At 32.8% G+C, this 20,555-nt stretch overlaps 4 protein-coding genes across 4 annotated transcripts; 3 read left to right on the top strand and 1 right to left on the bottom strand.

The window, feature by feature from the left end:
• Positions 1-1,044: 1,044 nt before the first annotated feature.
• On the top strand, positions 1,045-2,063 carry LOC111389985 (LRR receptor-like serine/threonine-protein kinase EFR). Its single transcript, XM_023014976.1, has 3 exons — positions 1,045-1,500; positions 1,756-1,811; positions 1,979-2,063. Exons 1-3 carry the CDS (start codon positions 1,045-1,047, stop codon positions 2,061-2,063), a joined length of 597 nt encoding a protein of 198 aa, XP_022870744.1.
• A 3,818-nt stretch (positions 2,064-5,881) lies between these two features.
• Positions 5,882-14,133, top strand: LOC111389978 (probable leucine-rich repeat receptor-like protein kinase At5g63930). Its single transcript, XM_023014970.1, has 4 exons — positions 5,882-6,734; positions 7,337-7,408; positions 13,012-13,083; positions 13,152-14,133. The coding sequence occupies exons 1-4, from the start codon at positions 5,966-5,968 to the stop codon at positions 14,105-14,107; spliced, it is 1,869 nt and encodes a 622-aa protein (XP_022870738.1). The 5' UTR covers positions 5,882-5,965; the 3' UTR covers positions 14,108-14,133.
• Positions 14,134-14,265: 132 nt separating this feature from the next.
• LOC111389979 (probable LRR receptor-like serine/threonine-protein kinase At3g47570) lies at positions 14,266-16,028 on the top strand. The gene is made up of 2 exons (XM_023014971.1): positions 14,266-15,143; positions 15,282-16,028. Exons 1-2 carry the CDS (start codon positions 14,285-14,287, stop codon positions 15,614-15,616), a joined length of 1,194 nt encoding a protein of 397 aa, XP_022870739.1. The 5' UTR covers positions 14,266-14,284; the 3' UTR covers positions 15,617-16,028.
• Positions 16,029-16,470: 442 nt separating this feature from the next.
• Positions 16,471-18,296, bottom strand: LOC111389976. The gene is made up of 2 exons (XM_023014969.1): positions 18,055-18,296; positions 16,471-16,877 (listed from the first exon to the last, which is right to left on the bottom strand). Exons 1-2 carry the CDS (start codon positions 18,285-18,287, stop codon positions 16,658-16,660), a joined length of 453 nt encoding a protein of 150 aa, XP_022870737.1. The 5' UTR covers positions 18,288-18,296; the 3' UTR covers positions 16,471-16,657.
• Between the last annotated feature and the right edge of the window lie 2,259 nt (positions 18,297-20,555).

Genomic DNA, 20,555 nt, shown 5'->3' with positions numbered 1-20,555 from the left:
TTTGGAAAGAAGTGGAGTCAACAATTAATGGAGCATTAAGTAGCACTTCCTTAACATGAAATTCAAATGAAATTATGGGGTATTGGTAGATAATGAAATGTCAAAAAGTTAAATAGTTCTTTTGCGTTATTTATATAATGCAACTTTCGTTCGTGGAAAAATTTCCACAAAATGAAGAAAAACTTTCACAATTTCCACATGAATATGGAGAAACTTTCACAATTTCAACAATGTGGAAAAGAAAAATCTATACACCCAATGAATTTCTCGTGTTTGGTAGTCAAGCAAATTTTGTTTTATTTTTAGAAGAAGTGGAGCCCACAATTAATGAAGATATAAGCACCATTGCTTTAGGATGAAATCCACATGAAATTGTGAGGTATTGGTAGACAATGAAGTCTCTAAAAGTCGAATAATTCTTTTGGATTATTTATAGGATTCAACTTTCAAATGTGAAAAAACTTCAACAATTTCCACAATGAAGAAAAACTTTCATTATTTCTAGAATAAAGAAAAGAAAAATATGTGCACATTTTCCGAGTTTGATAGCTACGCAAATTTTATTTTATTTTTGGAAAGACGTGGAGTTCATGATTAATGGAGCAATAAGCACCACATCCTTGAGATGAAATCCAAGTGAAAATGCAGGGTATTCGTGGACAATGAAATATCTAAAATTTAAGTAATTCTTTTGGACTACCATTTCATTCGTGGAAAAACTTCCACAATTTTCATAATGAAGAAAAGAAAAATCTATGCACTCGATGGAATTGTCAAGTTTGGTGGTAAAGCAATATATATATTTTTTTTTATTGTTTTTTGAAAAAAGTGGACTCCATGATTAGTGGAGCAATGATGAGCACCATTCCCTTAAGATGAAACCCAAGCACTACTCTCAACCTCAGCCAATCTTGTACACTTATCTTGCAAGAAGCTTTTAATTCATATAAATAATATCAAACACCTAATTACAGTCACCTCCCACTCTTCTTTATGCATTTGAAATTAGCCATGGGAAAAAATGCGATCTTTACGTTGCTAACAATGCTTTATTTGCTCATCTACGTTGTTGTGTCTCTCAATAGTTCCACTGATGAGTATGCTCTTCTAGCCTTCAAATCTCAAATTTCTGATCCAAATAAAATTTTGGCCAACAATTGGTCACAAGAAACCTCTTTCTGTGATTGGATTGGTATTACTTGCGGTAGGAGACATCGAAGAGTTAGAGGCTTACGTTTAACAAATATGGGCATGCGAGGTACTATTGCAAAAGAGATCGGTGAACTCTCCTTTTTGAGATCCTTGATTATTAGTAACAACAATTTCCAAGGATTTATCCCTGTTGAAGTGGGTAATTTGAACCAACTTCGAGAAATAGAGATGCAGTACGATGAGTTAAATGGTTCTATTCCATTAAGTTTTGGATTTCTTGTAAATCTACAGAAGTTAAATATCTCCGGTAACATACTCAGTGGCGATATTCCTAACAAGATTTTCAATGTCTCTTCTTTGATAGATATTGGTTTAGGAAACGATAGTCTCTATGGAAGTCTTCCCTAGGATATCTGTACCAATCTTCCAAAGCTAAAGAAGCTAAGAATTTCAGATAATCAAATAACTAGCAACATTTACCAAGCTTGGGAGAAAAAGGAAAATGGGGAAATGCTGAGTCCAATAATCCTCAAGTTCTTGTACCCACCGTTTTTTATTCAGTATTTTCATATAGTTTTACGTTTTGTTACAATTATTTTACAGGTCTTGAAACAACTTAGTGGACAAAGCCCTGTTTTCTGCAAGGGTATTCTCGAATTGTTGCTTAGATATTTTTATTCATTATGCTCTTTTTAATTTTTTGGAACAAATTATTCTTTTTTCTATTAAATTAACTTTAGAACTGATATGAACGAGATTGGCATTTTCTTTTTAAATTTCTTTAAAGGAAATTTGATAATGGTTATACTTGTCTTTGTTATTATAGTTTGAAAATTGTTTACTTTGTATTGGTAGTTTGGTATTATGCTATTAGCCAGACAGATAATGTATGTTTTGATGTTATTGTTTGATCAATTTCTTTGAAAATTTGATTACTTGAAATGGAGTTAGTCTCTTGTTAACCTTCCAAAGGTGAACTTAGGATACCTATGTCTATTGAGCATTCTCTTTTTTTGTAACCTTTCCTATTTTTCATTTCTGAAGTAAATGAAAAAGAGGAATTACCTGCTGTGCAAGGTAGTGAGAGCAAAGGACAAAACTTTTCTTTTAGATTTCTTGAGGTCTCACATCATTAGTAAACAGTTAACAACTCTGTACCACCCTAGGGTTGGTTAGAGTATATACAGACCAATCTTGTTGATCATCACATTTTGATTGTGCATATGGCTTCTTTCTTTTTCTCATTGTGGGCATTGTGATGAAGCATTTTTTGCAATCTATCTTGTTCATTCAATGGAGCTTTATAAAACCTGGGTAGAGCAGGCTTTTGATGGAGCTGACCATTTTAAAATGGATATACTGGACATTTCATTCCTCGTTATGTAAATGGTCTTTTAAACAAAAATAAATAAATTAAAGAGGGCCTTTTGGATTTCCATCTTAAAAAATAAGGACTGAAGAAATGTTCTATTTTTGGTCGACTGACATATCCTCCTGATCAAAATTGTAATTATTGATTGCTTGGTATAATAATATCGTTCATAAAAGTTTAAAATATGCTTCTCATTTGAAATTCACCGTTCTGCTCGCTCACTAAGTTGATTTCTAGTGAGTGGATATTGCTTAGGATCATGTAAGGACAGAGCAGTGGTTCATGTCTATTATCTCTCTGCTTTCTTACATAATTTAGGAAAATGTATGAAGAAAAAAAATTGAGTTATAGTTATTTTTCTTTTTTCGTTGACAGCAAGAAACACTGTTAGATCCTTTGGAAACAGGCATAATGAAAAGATTGCGTGCTATGTCATAGTAAGGGGTGACAAGGTAATGCAACTCTTTGAAAGTGGATTGAAGGTTAAGGAATATGAACTGTTGAGGAGGAACTACAGCGCTATGGTTGTTTTGGCTCTAGCATTCAATAACAATTTGATCTTGGGATCAAGTGGATTTATTCTATAAGATGACTCTATGAAATGCTCTTGGTTATGCCAAAACTTTTTGATGATGCTGGATTCATGCAAATTTTTCTAGATTTATTTGAATTCTTTGTTACTGTTACCATGGATGTGTGATGTTTTTAACTGTCATGTGATCATTACAATTCTGCTTTGCATGTTTGTGATGCATCGAGATATATTTGTATATTTATTTAGATTAGAACATCTGACTTCACATTCTATCCCCCCCCCATCCACACGCCCTGAATGCAATGATGTGGAATCTAATTTGCATTAAATCGTTAGTTGCTTTGAATTTTTACTTCATGTGGATAATTAAGGTGGCTTACTGTTTCTTGTCATTAGATCTTTTTCAGATTCCCAAAAACCCTTGTTGGGTCAATACAGTGTTTCGTTGGATAGTTCGTTACACTATGTTATGTGCAAAACTGATTTGTTAAAATAGATATTCACAAGGATAATCAACCACAGTATTCTCAAAGGCTTTTTAAACGAGGCTGTTTATAAGTTCATTTACATTGGGTTTATTCACTATTCTTTCCAAGTACGACCCATCAACTGGTATTCATGGTATGGCTTTATATGTTGTCTTGGGGCACCCTAGTTATCGTGTGGGACATTGTCATAGGTGCAAATCTCGTGTTGGAATCCAGCACTGGGTAACACAGGAAGATGCAGTGAAGTTGTTCCAGGTGAAATATGAAGGTGTAATCCTCAACTAGTCCTCCAATATTGCGACTTAGTTTGAGAGCACCATTCAGCTAACCCCACCAATGTTTGTAAAATTTTATGCATTTTGTAGACCAAGATCAGTAACATTTGAGATCAAAATTTTGGAGAAGTGCAGTAATGTGTTTTGCTAATATTTTTTTTTTATTCACTTTTTACTCTTTTAATGAGATGAATTTATATAACTGATCTGATTGATGCTGTTTTCTCTATTGATACTACTTTTTTTCCTCAAGAAACCACCATATATAATATAACGAGTATTTATCTATGCTAAAGGGAAAAATGTAAATGACAACTAGACCCCATGGAAAATGACATACGAAGTAGAGAAATTTGACGAGTCTAACACTATACTTGAAATTAAAGATAAAAATGCCATCACTCAAAATCATGTGTCCTCGTAAAGCTTTGGTTCATCAATGTTGCTTCATCATGCATTGAGATTGATAATCTCTAGACTCCTCATAAGTAATTGTTGTCCTCATAGGACAAGTTTTTTCCTGTTGTAAAAATGGCTTATAGGCAATACTAAAAAAATCTTTTGAACTTGCATGCACTTAGCTTAAAATGAAAATTCATGCTATATTTTGCCTTGCATAACATAAAGTTTTGATGAGATTCATATTTTAGCCACTTCTATTTTCTTAAAATGTCTACTTCTTTATAAATTAGTGAAGAAAGAAATTTGGGGTCTCTACGTGAAAATGAGGGGTATTGATAAACAATGAAGTCTTTAAAAGTTAAATAATTCTTTTGAATTATTTGTAGAATGTAGCTTTCATTCGTGGAAAAACTTCCACAATTTCCATAATGAAGAAAAGAAAAATCTATGCACCCAATAGATTTCTCAGGTTTGATAGTCAAGCAAATTTTATTTTATTATTGGAAGATGTGGAGTCAACGATTAATAGAACGATAAGCACCACTACCTTAAGATGAAATATACGTGAAAATCTGGGTATTAGTGGACAAAGAAGTCTCTAAAAGTTAAATAATTCTCTTGGATTATTTATAGAATGGAACATTCATTCGTGGAAAAACTTCCACAATTTCCACAAGGAAGAAAAACTTTCACAATTTACACAATGAAGAAAGAAAAGTATATGCACCCAATGAATTTTCGAGTTTGGTAGTCAAGCAAATCTTGATATATTTTTGGAAAGAACGGAGTCCATGATTAACGGATCCATAAGGAGCACTCCCTTAAGATGATAACTACATGAAAATGTGAGCTATTGGTGGACGATGAAATCTCTAAAAGTTTAATAATACTTTTGAATTATTTATAGAATGCAATTTCAATTGTGGAAAGCTTCCACAATTTCCATAACGAAGAACGAAAAATCTATGCACCCAATTGATTTCTCAAGTTTGGTAGTCAAGCAAATTTTATTTTATTTTTGGAAAGAATTGTTCACGATTAATGGAGCAATAAGAACCACTCCCTTAATATGAAATCTACATAAAAATGTGGGATATTGGTGGACAGTGAAGTCTCTAAACATTAAATATTTCTTTTGGATTATTTAAAGAAAGTAACTTTCATTTGTGGAAAAACTTCCACAATTTCCACAATGAGTAATGACTTCCACAATGTCCACAATGACGAAAAACTAAGTCAATTTCCACAATGGAGAAAAGAAAAATCTATGCACCCAACGGATTTCTCGAGTTTGGTAGTCAAGAAAATTTTATTTTATTTTTGGAAAGAAGTGGAGTTCAAGATTAATGAAGCATTTAGTAGCACTCCCTTAAGATGAAATTTACATGAAATTATGGGGCATTGGTGGACAATAAAATCTCTAAAAGTTAAATAATTATTTTCGAATATTTATAGAAGGCAACTTTAATTAGAGGAAAAAATTTTCATAATGAAGAAAAGAAAAATCTATGCACTTGATGGAATTGTCAAGTTTGGTAGTCAAGCAATATTTTTTTTTTATTGTTTTTTGAAAGAAGTGGACTCCGTGATTAGTGGAGCAATGATGTGCATCATTCCCTTAAGATGAAACCCAAGCACTACTCTTAACCTCAGTCAATCTTGTACACTTATCTTGCAAGAAGCTTTTAATTCATATAAATAATATCAAACACCTTATTACAGTCACCTCCCACTCTTCTTTATGCATTTGAAATTAGCCATGGGAAAAAATGCGATCTTTACGTTGCTAACAATGCTTTATTTGCTCATCTATGTTGTGTCTCTCAATAGTTCCACTAATGAGTATGCTCTTCTAGCCTTCAAATCTCAAATTTCTGATCCAAATAAAATTTTGGCCAAAAATTGGTCACAAGAAACCTCTTTCTGTAATTGGATTGGTATTACTTGCGGAAGGAGACATCGAAGAGTTAGAGGCTTACGTTTAACAAATATGGGCTTGCGAGGTACTATTGCAAAAGAGATCGGTGAACTCTCCTTTTTGAGATCCTTGATTATTAGTAACAACAATTTCCAAGGATATATCCCTGTTGAAGTGGGTAATTTGAACCAACTTCGAGAAATAGAGATGCAGTACTATGAGCTAAATGGTTCTATTCCATCAAGTTTTGGATTTCTTGTAAATCTACAGAAGTTAAATCTCTCCGGGAACATACTCAATGGCGATATTCCTAACAAGATTTTCAATGTCTCTTCTTTGATAGATATTGGTTTAGGAAACAATAGTCTCTCTGGAAGTCTTTCCTCGGATATCTGTACCAATCTTCCGAAGCTAAAGAAGCTAAGAATTTCAGAAAATCAAATAACTAGCAACATTCCTCCAAGCTTGGGAACATGCTCAAATCTTGAACTACTTTCTCTATCGTTCAATAATTTTGCTGGTAACATTCCAATGGAAATCGGGAACTTGTCAAAGCTTCAAACACTCTATCTAGGAAGCAATAATTTGATAGGTATGTTTAAAGCATTGTTTTTATACATACATCTTCTAAAACACTCGAAAATGCTTTCCCAGAATTGTGAAAATGGATCAACATTGTTGTTCGTTCACATCATAAATGCTTCTAGATGCATACTTATGAGCATGTTGCCGCCCATGGAATATGTCTTGTACATAGCTAAACTAAAATTTAAGTATGCACTCGCAACTCCGAACACCTACTAAAAAAGAATAAAAATAAATAAAAAACCAACCTTGATTCACGCACTTGTAGAACTCATGATTAGTTGTTTGCTAACATATTCTTGATTGCAATGAATAGGATGAAGAACTAGCATAGATGTAATGGTCTTAGAAAAATTAAGATAATATAAGAAATAGGAAACACCTTATTATGCCTTGACTTAGCCAAGAAACACGTGGGCTCATAGAACTTGAGTTTTAACATCGATGCTTTGTCATGCCTTGCACCTTTTAGAACTTGAGTTACAATATATATATTATTAGTAGATTATTGACTCTAGATTAGTTGGTTACTTCTTTTCCTCCATTAGATCTATCTCATGTTACTTTAACATTTTGTATTTTAACATCGATGTCTAAATGGATTGACAGGAACTATTCCAAATGAACTTGGAAACCTACCATCACTTGTAGAACTAGATTTGAGTTTTAACGGCTTGAGTGGTAAGTAACTAGATTTCTTGAACTTATTTTACATATTAAGTCCATTTCAATTTGTTATTCTGTCCGTGTTTGATCTAGATTTCTAGCAAATAGAGTTGATAAAAGCTGATGAATTTTATTAAATGCATGATTAAAAATGGATAAAAACTATGAATGAAATGAAATGCACGTTAAAAATGAAGTTTGACCAATTTTTTAACAAATAATAGTTAAACCAAAAAGCCCTTAGTATCTTACTAAAGGTTTATACAAAACTCTAAATTTTAGCCTCCGTTTGACAAAATTATAAATCATTTATAAATTGTCAAACTTCATTTATAAATTGGAGAAGTGCAGTGATGTGTTTTGCTAATATTTTTTTTCCTTATTCACATCTTCATCATACACGAAGTTTCATAATCTTTATACTCTTCGTAAGTGTCATTGGTTTCCTCACGAGACAAGCTTTTTCACTTAAGAATGGCTTATGGGCAATATTAAAAAACTTCTTTTGAACTTATCAGCACTTGGCTATAGAACTAAAATTAGAGTTATCTGTAGCCATAAAAACCTTGTATAAAATGAAAATTCAAGCTATATTTTACCTTACGTAGTATCAAACCATAAAGGATTTACAATTTTTTAGTTTTATTGTTGGAAAGAAGTGGAGTGCACAATTAATGGAGCTATAAGCATCACTCCTTCAAGATGATATCTAAGTGGAGGGTATTGGTGGATAATCAAGTCTCAAAATGTTAAATAGTTTTTTTGGATTATTTAGAGAATGCAACTTTCATTCGTGAAAAAATTGCCACAATTCCACGATAATAAAAAATCTAAGCATCCAATTGATTTCTTAGAGTTTAGTAGTCAAGCAATTTTTATTTCAATTTTGGAAAGAAGTGGTGTCTACAACTAATAGAGGAATAAGCACCACTCCCTTGAGATAAAAATCCCAAACAGACTCTTAACCATAGATTACATTGTACACTTATCTTGCAGGGATCGTTTATTTCATATAAAATATACACTTACAATTATATCAAACACCTTATTACAACCACCTCCCAATCTTCTTTGTGGATTTAAATTAGCCATGGAAAAAAATGTAATCTTTACGTTGCTGTATATGCTTTATTTGCTTATCTACGTTATTGAATTCCTCAATACCTCTAGCGATGAGTATGCTCCTTTGGCCTTCAAATCTCAAATAATATCCGATCCAAATAAAATCTTGGCTAAAACTTGGTCACAAAGAACCTCCTTCTATAATTGGATTGGTATTACTTGCGACGGAAGACATCAAAAGGTTAGAGGCTTACATCTAACAAATATGGGCTTGCGAGGCACTATTGCAGAAGAGGTCAACGAACTCTCTTTTTTGAGATTCTTGATTATTAGCAATAATAGTTTTGAGGGATTTATTCCTAATGAAGTGAGTAATTTGAGCCAACTTCAAAAAATGGAGATGCACTACAATAATCTAAACAGTTCCTGTAACGACTCGGGTCTCTTTTACCCAATCCGTTAGCTTACGTACTGTCCGCTCTGAGTGGGCCTTGCACCCACTTACCCCTCACAAATTTCTATCGCGTTTCCCAAGATTCGAACTCATAACATTTCCCTTAAGTAAGACTTAAGTTGAATCCTGGTACCAAGTGGGCAAGTTGCTTTCTTTGTTATCATGCTTCAATATTTTCTCTTCTTGGACACAGCGTGAGATGGGCTCATTAACGGACCATGAGTCCTTTTGATAGTTGTAGTTTACCTTGAATTAACTTAAATGTGCTGAAAGGGATATCAGAACCAAGCATACTAACAAGTCTTAAGATAAATCTAACTTGAGTACCTTTAGTTTTGAAGCAAAATGAGATATTTCCATAATGTATTCCCGTATTTTTTCTTTCCCTTTGTAACTGAATGAGATAAAATTTGCCAAAAGTGTATTAGTTTCAGCATTTTCATTCTTGACAGAGCTCTTCGCAAGGTCTTCAAGGAAACCCTTTGTCGTGGTCACCTCATTGAAAATAATGCCCCGGAATGCTTTTGGAATAGCACACTTTATAACCGTTAAACTTATACGGTTCAACTGTTCCCATTTTTCTATCTCCCTCTTTTCATAAAAAGTACTCTTATCAATAAGTGCAGCAGGTTAATCGACCCCTAAAGCAAGGTCCAGGTCCATGACTCCGAGAATAATCATCACATTCTCTTGCCACGCCTTATAGTTGGTGTCATTAAGTATTGGAATTGAATTGATGCTAGCAGAGATATTAGCAGCAGAACCTAAAACTGAATCAGAGAACAATTAATTGGAATGGCCCACATAAATATCCTCAATATGCAAATAATAATAATCTCAAATAATGGTAATGCCCATCACAAGATACCTAGCACAACATCAATATCTAGTCTTTGACAGAAATATTGACTTATAAGTAGTACTCTTGGTATAGTGATCAAACACTGACAATAAGATATGTCAACCAATAAACATTTCTTTGGATCGATTTATTGATCACTCGTGAAACTAAATAATCGCCACGGGTGCATATGGAATTCAGCCAAATATTAACCTTTCTTTGGGCTAATCAATACTCCCGTGAATATAACACACATACACACAAATACCTTTTAATATTCTAAGTTAATTAATTTCCACAAGAAAGGTTTCTTTAACAACATGTTGCTTCAATTAATTTACTTTCGAATATTATACCACTCAAAAGAGTCCTTAGTACCAAAATTTGAGAAAGAAAATCACTAATTTTGCATATTTTACTAATTTGAAACTTTAAGGACCTAAGGGTTAATAATCCAAAACTTTAGGAGGCAAAAATTAACCAATTCAAAACTTTATGGGCCAATTTGAAAAAATTAGAAATTTTGTAATTATGAGGAATTAAATTACAAAATTTAGAACTTTAATGACCCAAAATAATCAAATTTTTAAGCATCAGGGACTGAATTATTAGACTAGAACTTTAAAAGCCCAATTTCGATTAACTTTAAACTTTATGGGGCTGAAACTTTAAAATTGTAGCCCTAACCCTAGATATAAAATTACAAGGGCCTGAAATAATATAAATTGTAACTTAATCCCCACCCCCAAAAATTCACCCAAACCCTAGCTACGCTGGGGGAAGGGCCCCTTACAGTAGCGCTGCTGCTGGAAAAGAATTCCCTCTTTTTTAACTTAAAATTCGTAATCTAAAGTTTCTCAAACATTTAATCCGAATTGTGGAAGACTACAACAAAAAAAATGCCACAAAAGTTTTCAAATTCAACAAAATATAGATCCGGAATTCTTTAATTAAAAGCATTGAAATTATCACAAGAATTAAATTAAAATTTCGATTCTCAACGATTCAATATGAAAGTGGCTCTGATACCACTTGTAGGAAAACTATTACTGTCAAAATAGCCAGATTTATCATATTGGATCATCAAGAACGCATGAACTAAAGCAAAAGCATACCTGAATTTGATATGGTTAATGCAATAATTGAATCTTGCGGTTTAGTCTTCCAAATCAACACATAGCTCCTTTTTCTCTCTACTGATGTGATCCAGAATAGAATGAGCAATACATGTGATTTGGGGACCATAACCGTGTTTATATACTGACTGCTTGTTCAGCTCATCATGAAGTAAGGAACAATGGCCCCATCTCTACACATAAAAACCCACACTTTAATTAGATGCATTAAAGCCTAAAATATCAATACCTTATTAGATCACTTTAACTGGGTTTAACAAAATTTGATAGCCTTTAATTTAATACACAATAATTCTCATATAAGCTCACATGATCGATTAAAAATCGTTACAATGTCCTTGTACATAGCTACACTAAAATGTAAGGATGCATTCACAACTCAAAACACATACTTTAACAATAAATAAATAAACAAACAAACTTGAAGCCTGCACTTGTAAAACTCATGGTTAGTTGTTTGCTGACTTATTTTAATTGCAATGGCTAGGATGATGAACTTAAATAGATGTTAGAAATAGGAAAATACCTTATTACGCTTAGGCTTAGACAAGGTAGGTGTGGGCTCGTAAAACTTGATTTTTTACCTTGCGGCTTTGTCATACCTCGTGCCTTTTAGAACCTTCATATAAAGAATTAAAGATGTCATCACATGCTCTTTCGAAAAAAAAATGATGCAACATTCAATATGACTTGGTGGTACAATAAATAAAATTTGAAATGTTTTTCCTTCATCAAATGTGGAATAAACCCACATTACATAGCATAACGATAATAGGCTACATATTGACAAAAAAAAAATTAGCAGATGGAATGATAGCTCCATCCATATCAATTAGTTCTTTTACTCTCATTAAATTTGGGTAAATATCAAGTTAGTAATTGTTAAAGGGTTACTATGTGTCTATGCACTATGTGATTATAAGGCATGCTTTATAGTAGACTTACCTCCAACCATTTTCATTATCTCTTCTTTACTGTCGATGTCAACAGAGATAATGAAATTTCAGGGAAGTAATTTCCTTTGCTGAATTTCATGGACAGATACTTTGAAGTACGTTGCAGTGTCTACATTGCAGTGTCATACACTTCAAACTCTTCATATTTATAACAATGAATTCGGTGGTACTATTACATATTAATCTTATCATCACTTCCAAGTATTCAATTATTAGATCTGAGTCTAAATAACTCTTCTTAGGTACTTAAAAGTTCTCAAAGTTCTCCAAATTGCAAGTTATCTTATCTGTCATTCCGCCACTCCCCATTTTAAACTTAACAAACTTGATGAACATATCAAAATTCACATTCATTATTATTTCTACCATGTTATCTAGTCCCTTAAATTTTAAAAATGGTGAGTGACCGATTTAATAACTTTTTTTATAAGTTTAGGAACAACTTGGAGAACTTTTAAAGTTCAACGAAACAGTGAAACTTTTTGTAAAGTTCAGTGGCAACTTAGACAACTTTTATAGTTCCGTGGTAATTGGAAAAAAAAAATTGAGAAAGGTCAAAGGAAATTGAGATAGTAAACCCGTATCTTATTATATTTAATTATTTATTAGATTTAGTTTTTGTATTTATAAAAATTTGTTAGTTTGACAACCTATGATGCAATTTCTGTTATGGTCAGTGATTAGGGTTTTTTCATTTGTTTCAAAGATGCCTTGTTCTTTTGAGTATTTTGATTAAAAATTAAAAACTTGAAAGAGTTTTTCTTCTACAATTTTCCAACCTAAATTGGTATTAGGCGGAATAAGTGATTTGTTGATTTAGATTAATTATTCGATATTCGATTACAATTCAACGAATTATTTATTTTCTAAATTCATTCGAATTCTAAGGATCAAGGGGTTTTTTATTCTTCATTTTAATATAGTGTTTGCTTGTGCTGTGAGAGTTTGTTTATTTAATATGTTCTAAATTTAATTATTTACGTCATTCTAAAAACAAACTTATTTTAGTAATAAATATTTGAGTCACTGATATTTGAGTATAATAAATTGATATTTAAATAAACTAAATTATTTGTAATTCCAATTTTTTTGTTTGCTAATAACTTTTTGAAATTTCAAATTTTTGAATTTTGAATTTCTATTTTTAATATCCTGAAATCTATTCACAGGAAGCATTCCATATGAAATTGGAAACTTGTCAACACTTCAAGGTTTATATATGAGTTCGCTCATCTTGACAGGTACCTATCTACTATTTAATACTACTTTTAAGATTCAGTTTAGTGTCTCGAAAAACACAAAATTACAGGTACAATTCCGAATTCAATTAGCAGTTTGTCAAATTTGGAGGCTTTGCTTGTTGGAAACAATAGTCTTCATGGTCAGATACCTCAATCCATCTTCAATCTCTCCATGTTGCAAGCACTTAGTTTTGCAAAAAATAATATCTCCGGCAATTTTCCATTGTCAATAGCCAATGGGCTCCCTGATCTCGAACTTCTCTATTTTGATATCAATAGATTGAGTGGAGAAATTCCTGACTGGATTTCAAATTGTTCTAAGCTTATTATATTGGAGCTTAGTCATAACTTGTTCAGTGGACATGTACCAATTAATCTTGGGAATTTACAAGACCTTCAACGTCTAAATTTAGGTGCTAATCTCTTGACAAATGATCCTTCAATGTTGGAATTGGATTTTCTACCTTCATTGACAAATTGTAGATACTTGGAGAAGCTATGGATTGGTGAAAATTTTTTTGATGGAATGCTTCCAAAAGCTTTAGGTAATTTTTCGACATTTCTTCAAGAATTTGATGTTAATGATTGTGGCATCAAAGGTATGATTACAAGTGGAATTGGCAATATGAGAAACTTGGTCTGGCTAGGAATGGGAGGCAATGAGTTCACAAGAGAAATTCCTGACACGTTGAGCCAATTGAGGATGTTGCAAATGTTGGAGCTTGATGACAATAACCTGCACGGGTCAATACCTGACAACCTTTGCAATCTGGTGAATCTTTATCACCTAGTTTTGGAGAATAATCAACTCTCTCAAAAGCTACCAACTTGTCTAGGAGATCTTACTTCTTTACGAAAACTTTATTTAGCTAACAATTCATTGACTTCAACCATTCCATCCACACTATGGACTAACAAGGAAATTCAAATAATAGATTTGTCATATAATTTTCTCAATGGTTCGCAGGTTCCAGAAATCGGCAACATGTTCAGGATGAGAGAGTTATATCTATCAGGAAATTAGTTCTCAGGTGAGATTCCAAGCACTATTGGGAAACTTCAGAATTTGGTATATCTAACATTGTCAAACAATCGATTAAATGGTTCTACACCTGAGTCGTTTGGTAATTTGATTGCTTTGTAAAGTTTGGATCTGTCTAATAACAATCTCAATGGTGTAATCCCCGTGTCAATTGTAAAGATGAAGTATCTTGAGTATTTCAATGTTTCGTTCAATGATCTCAGTGGTGAAATTCCAAATGGAGGGCCTTTTAAGAACTTTACATCAGAATTTTTTATAAACAATAGAGAATTTTGTGGTGCATCTCAATTTAAGGTCAAGCCATGCAAATCTAATAGAACTAGATTATCTAGCAAGACCACAGTTTTGAAGTACATTTTACCATCAATTGCTGTGGTATTGTGTCTTGCCATTAGTGTAGCTTATTTAATAAGATGCCGTAGTAGAAATACACTTCTTGCAGCTCAGTCTACTTCCCCTATCACCATCAAGAGGATTTCATATGATGAAGTTCTAAACGCTACGAATAATTTTGGTGAAGAGAATCTGATTGATAGAGGTAGTATTGGTTCAGTGTACAAGGGTATATTTTCAGATGGAATGATCGCTGCTATTAAGGTTTTCAATATAGATTTGGAAGGTGCAAATAGGATTTTTGATACAGAGTGCCAAATACTAGGCAAAATTCGTCATAGAAATCTTATCAAGGTAATTACCAGCTGCTCTAATCTTGATCTTAAAGCCTTGGTGTTGGAATATATGCCGAATGGAAACCTTACCAAATGGCTGTCCTCGAGCAACTATTTCTTGAATATAGCTCAAAGGTTAGAAATAATGATAGATGTGGCATGTGCACTGGAGTATCTACATCATGGGTATCCCTCTCCAATTGTCCATTGTGATTTGAAACCCAACAACATACTTTTAGGTGAAGATATGGTTGCCCATGTTGCAGACTTTAGCATTGCCAAGCTTTTCTCTGAAGACCAGAGAATTTCGATGAGCAAGACATTGGGCACCATTGGATATATGGCTCCAGGTAAATGGTTCTGTCACCTATTTATGTATTGAGTTAAATAATATATACATAATTATTCATAAATGTTAATCGAATTGTATATTAATATGTCATTTATCATTTCACATGCTAATTTGATCATTTATGCCAATTTTTTAGAGTATGGATTGGCAGGAGTAATATCGTCTATGGCAGATGTTTATAGCTATGGGATTGTATTGATGGAAACATTTACCAAGAAGAAGCCAACAGATGATTTGTTTGTTGGAGAGTTCACCATGAGGAGATGGGTGTTTGAATCATTTCCAGATACAATAATGGATATAGTGGATGTGGATCTAGTAAATGCAATTGACAATATTCGAGCCAAAGAGAGCTGCTTCAGATCGATCATGGGACTAGCACTAGAATGCACAGCTAATTTGTCCGAAGAGAGGCTGAATATGAAAGATGTTCTAACAAGGCTCAAGAAGATTAAAATAGAATCTTGTTAAAGAATATCTGAGGTGGAATAAGATGAAAGAGGTATGTTTCTTTGTCACAATTGATTTTTCCATCTAAAGATAACACAATAAGATGATTATTTTAAGCTTATTACATGTTCCTATTGCAAAAAACATGGAAATAATCTAAAGATTTTTAAGCTCTGTTTCGCTTCCGTTGTTGTGTTGTTGCCTAAAAACTGTACATAAAGTAATTTGTCTGATAAATAAATAATTTTATGGGAGTTATTGTAAAATAAGTTAAACGACATTTATGTATTTGCTTAATTTGCTATGAGATGTCGTAGCGAATGAAATCTCAATATTTTCATTAGGTAAGGATCGATATCATTAGCTTAAGATCATATCCCCTTCATTTTCCCTTGAAGTGGTAATTTAATACCAAGATTCAGCAGAATATTTTCGTATTAGACTTACACATAATTCAATCAATTATTTTTGCTACTCTTGTGAAAAGATCTTATACTTTCTCAGTTTCTTTCGTCGACCCTATTCATGAAAGTTTCTTCACAAATTCTGGAGGGATGGATATGGCTTTTTCTGAGCATTCAACTTCTCCATGTAGGATCAATATAACTTTTCCATGTAGGATCTTCAAACATGGTCGATTCAAAACAAAAATATACCTATCAGGTTATCTATAAATGTTCACAACTATCTAAGGCCTTTGTCTCTAAGGGCGGCGTAACATTTTGGCAATGAGAAAAGTATTCCAAGGATAGGAAAGTGAAAAGAAAATTAATATGCACTGCTTAGATTCAAGAAAAGTTCCTCATGTGTGGTTCTGGATGAAATGTTAGTTTTCGTCCTTTAATTTTGCTCTCAATTGGTATGCTCAAATGTGATTCAGTTGACGCCATTCTCAATTTATGCTGGATCACAATTCTTACAGAAGCAATATCTGTATATACGAAAATTACTACGTTGTTGAATATGAAACCTTAAAGAACTTGTCCCGGTATCATTTGTGAGCTATTATAAAGATCAACCAGTGACTCCCTCACCAACCAAAACATCAAATGTAGTGCTCCTCTACAGAATAACATCACGAAAGAACCATGGCAAGACAAAGGCTAGTACCAAGCATGCCATTAGAAAGTTGCATAGAGACTTCTTACATGGGCTACAACTTTCTCGAGAAGTGTCTAAAGTTGTTGATATCAGTCTCATCTCATTCCGCTCCATCATGAATATTGAGGTGTCTTCCAAATTGCTGGTTATGTTCACTGTCTTTCCACATATTTCACACAATCTGCAAGGCATGGCATGTTTAATTAAATCGAGACTTGAAACACGTGATTATAGATTAAATTTTTAGCGACGGGACATATATATTCGTGTATATTTTTCACCTTCAACGTGCCAACACTTGCAATTTTAATTTTTTTTAATAATAAACCAGACATGTCGAACTTTTATACATAAGTAATGTTAATCACAAATGCTGCTTAGCCATAAGGAGTAATGTGGGATTACTTAAGAAAGGACTTGAATTGAGTACACTTTTGTTTTCCTTTCATACTTTTAATCGCATGTTCCACATGTTGTAAGAATTTGTAGCATTCCATAACTTAATTTCAATTCATGAAATCTTACTTGTAAAGAAGGAATTCACAAGATTTTCAGGGTAGTCACTTGCATTCTCACGCTCCAAAAATCATCAAATTAACACACTCCAATAGTCTAGATCTCGAGCGCAATGAATGGAAATCATTATCCACAATCATTGTCAAGATATTGAATTCTGTAGCCAAAACTATTGTTATAGCCCCTTTGCATTTATTGTGCATTTTCATACACGAATTTTCACCATTTTCGATATTTCCATCTCTCCCCCTTCTATATAACATGTTAAGGAGAGTTATAGAGAGTGAAGGAAGGTTAAAGGGAAGTTATATATTTGAATTTCAACGTTAAACAATTTCTTCTAATCTATTCTTGCAGGTCGAGTCACCCACTCATTGGCAACCCACGACCCATTTTCAACACAATTTTTTATCATGGTTGTGAATAACATTACCTTAAAATGGGACAACAGTTGTAAAGCAGTCTTTTTAGAATGGTCTATATTTTTATGTTGCTCAAAACCACTTTTTTTCTTTTTACTTTTTATTGATTTTCTGGGAAAGATAAAAATAAAATAAAAAAAAGCCCTAGAAAGCCTTGTTATTACAAGACAGCCCCGTGCAAATAAGTTTCATGTCGTGTAATGCCATTTCAGCCAAGCCTTGATCCATTTCCTATCTCTCATCTAAAGGAGAAAACAGTCTAGAAAGTAGAAACTCGTGGCAGAAACTAAAAAGCTCCTGTTTTATCAAAAAAAAAAAATTATTGCCCTATTATATTATTATTGATCTAAAACCCACAAAAATTAAATAAGCACTTATTTTCATCTGGGGGAGGTAAATATCAAATATCATGAACTGTACCTGTTATCTCTCTGGCCAAACGAGGTCTCTGCACAATGTCTATGTGAAAACCCCAATTCTCCTTTGCAATCACAACCAAGTGAAATCACTTCTGAGTTACCAGATGAAGTTTTTTCATTACCAAAATGATAAATTCTGCAAACTTTTTCTGCTTTCAAATTTTCATCATTTCTTGATTTATCATTCATCTCCACCCCTTCATCTATTTCATGATCGAGCATTTCCTTCTCCATTTATCTTTAAAATGTTGGAATAATTAATAATTCTATATGTGGGCTCCACATTTGATTGCAAAATTTTACGGGTTAGATATATGGCTCATAATGATAATTGAGTTTGGGCTAAATTTATTAAGTGATCAATTGGGCCTTTTACACCTTACGGGTTGTAATTAATTTGATGTGGTAATTTAAAGCATGTGGGCCGAAAATAAACTCTAATTAGAATTCTAGTCGTAATGGGACGGCTCAATTATTTCCTATATAAAGGCTAGGTCCCCTCTCCTCTCCATATGTTTTATTGGCTTGCCCCATTAATAGCTAATACTTTTGTGAGGAGCAAGGAGGGGAAGATCTTGACCGCTATTATAACTATTATTCATATCAACAATGGCTTCCACAAGTATGAATTCGATTTATCAATTTATTATTTTGTGATTCTTGATTCTTAGCATGATTGAAATTAAATATTAACAATTGGTATCAGAACCTTCATGCTAAGACCGAAATCCTTCATAAAAAATAAAAAAAATAAAAAAAAGGGTGTCAACTTTTCACGTGGTGCTGTGCATGTGTATAATGTATATTGTATTCATTATAAATTAAAAACCTATGAAAGAACCAAATCCAAACCACATGCAGGTTAGGTCCATTTAATAGAAACAATTTTTCTAAATTTTTCCTCGTTTTCTCTACTGCCAGATTCCACCAGCCACCAAATTCTTTATTTTTCTCATTTTCTGACTCAATTGCCTGCTGGAAGTCTACCTTTTTAAAAATAAATAAATGCATTAATGTTATTCACGTGTGCATTCATTGTATAAACATATGAAAAAAAATCAAAACCCAAGTCGCGAAAACACCCTATTGCAGCCAAAACTGATTTCCTACTATAATGGATTTTAGATTTGATTTTGGCTGTGACAAGATCTAAAAATGACCACATGTTGCTCGTATATATAATTGTTCCATGGATGCGTATCTTCTTATTGCTGTGAAACATTATTGGTTTAAACATGCAAATTGTAAACGGAATCGTCGTTGGCACTGGTGGATCGAGGAAACTGCAGAATTGCTGTTTTTTGCGGCGACGACGGCAACCCTTTTGCTGCTGTTTCACGGCTTGGGGTGGAGGAATGTGTCGTTGTCCTAGCGGTGACTTCCAACGGTTACAGAAACGGGGATGGAGATGGGAGCTCAAATTGCAATTAGTTAAGTTTTGAGTCCCCGATTGCAATTAACATTTAAGGGCTTGTCTGCAATTAGAGAGTGGGGTCATATTTTAATTTTTAATATAATGACCTGCCATGCAATTTTGAATATTAAGGAACCTAGTTTTAATTTTAAATTTAGGGTTGAAATGTGATTTTCAAAGAGGGCTTTTATTTTGAACTTTTAAAAGTTTTTTTGACCCTAAAATTTCAATTGGTCCAATTAAAATTTTATTTAAACTTGACCCGATTAAAATCATATATTGAATAAATAATAAAATTAATTGACGACTTTTGTATTATTTTATTAAAATGTTATGTATTGCCATTATTTATGTATTAAATTTAATTTTGAAATTTTGTTGCCAATTTCGTCTCTAAATACTAATCACGTATGTATTTCTTGCCTTTCATCAATTAATGATCATGATTTGCTGCATAACTTCTGTGATTAAATTTTTAATGGGCATTGAGACGATTCTTATTTTCCCACTAAGAGAGAATTATTTTGAAATAGAAATGGGTGATAGCTGCCAAAGTGGCACACTTATTTTTATTTATTTGGTTTTCTCTACAATAAAAAATACATATATTTTTGCCCAACAACTTTTGATTTATTGCATATAATATCTTGCCCAAAGGTGTTATTATATGTAATATTTTTGAAAAATGGCATGAGACGGTTAACGGCTTATTTTGGTTTAGAAAATTCTTTTTGCCCAAAGGTATTGGAATTTCGAAAACCAATGTGAATTTGCTAACTAGCTATATGATGTGTTTTAAGAGTACCTTATAGCATGTTGTATTGTCGACCCAAAGGTGACTTTATGATGATGCATCTAGGCTCTTACCATAATAAAATTTATATGTTTCGATTTAAATTACGGATTATCTAATTAATAGCCCATATTAATTAGTTGGATATTTCATTATCCATTTGATTGCATGCATTAAGTTTGGATGATATTAAAAGTGATATTTTATGTTTCCACAATTTATAATGTCTCATCTCTTTCGAATCAATTGTCTGCTATTGAAACATTAACTGGGAATAACTATATGAGATGGAAAC

This window comes from Olea europaea, unplaced genomic scaffold, assembly GCF_002742605.1.
Source record: "Olea europaea var. sylvestris unplaced genomic scaffold, O_europaea_v1 scaffold636, whole genome shotgun sequence".
Taxonomy (NCBI): Eukaryota; Viridiplantae; Streptophyta; class Magnoliopsida; order Lamiales; family Oleaceae; genus Olea; species Olea europaea.
This window is presented reverse-complemented; position numbering and strand designations above follow the sequence as displayed.

Bases quoted from the DNA above. Each gene is read 5' to 3' on its own strand.
- LOC111389985 (XM_023014976.1), top strand. From the start codon at position 1,045: ATGCTTTATTTGCTCATCTACGTTGTTGTGTCTCTCAATAGTTCCACT. The intron at 1,501-1,755 runs GTCTCTTCTTTG...ATTATTTTACAG, and splicing joins TTCCTAACAAGATTTTCAAT to GTCTTGAAACAACTTAGTGG. The intron at 1,812-1,978 runs GTTGCTTAGATA...TTGTTATTATAG, and splicing joins TGCAAGGGTATTCTCGAATT to TTTGAAAATTGTTTACTTTG.
- LOC111389978 (XM_023014970.1), top strand. From the start codon at position 5,966: ATGCATTTGAAATTAGCCATGGGAAAAAATGCGATCTTTACGTTGCTA. The intron at 6,735-7,336 runs GTATGTTTAAAG...ATGGATTGACAG, and splicing joins AGGAAGCAATAATTTGATAG to GAACTATTCCAAATGAACTT. The intron at 7,409-13,011 runs GTAAGTAACTAG...ATCTATTCACAG, and splicing joins GAGTTTTAACGGCTTGAGTG to GAAGCATTCCATATGAAATT.
- LOC111389979 (XM_023014971.1), top strand. From the start codon at position 14,285: ATGAAGTATCTTGAGTATTTCAATGTTTCGTTCAATGATCTCAGTGGT. The intron at 15,144-15,281 runs GTAAATGGTTCT...CCAATTTTTTAG, and splicing joins CATTGGATATATGGCTCCAG to AGTATGGATTGGCAGGAGTA.
- LOC111389976 (XM_023014969.1), bottom strand. From the start codon at position 18,287: ATGGAGAAGGAAATGCTCGATCATGAAATAGATGAAGGGGTGGAGATG. The intron at 16,878-18,054 runs GTACAGTTCATG...CATGCCTTGCAG, and splicing joins TTTGGCCAGAGAGATAACAG to ATTGTGTGAAATATGTGGAA.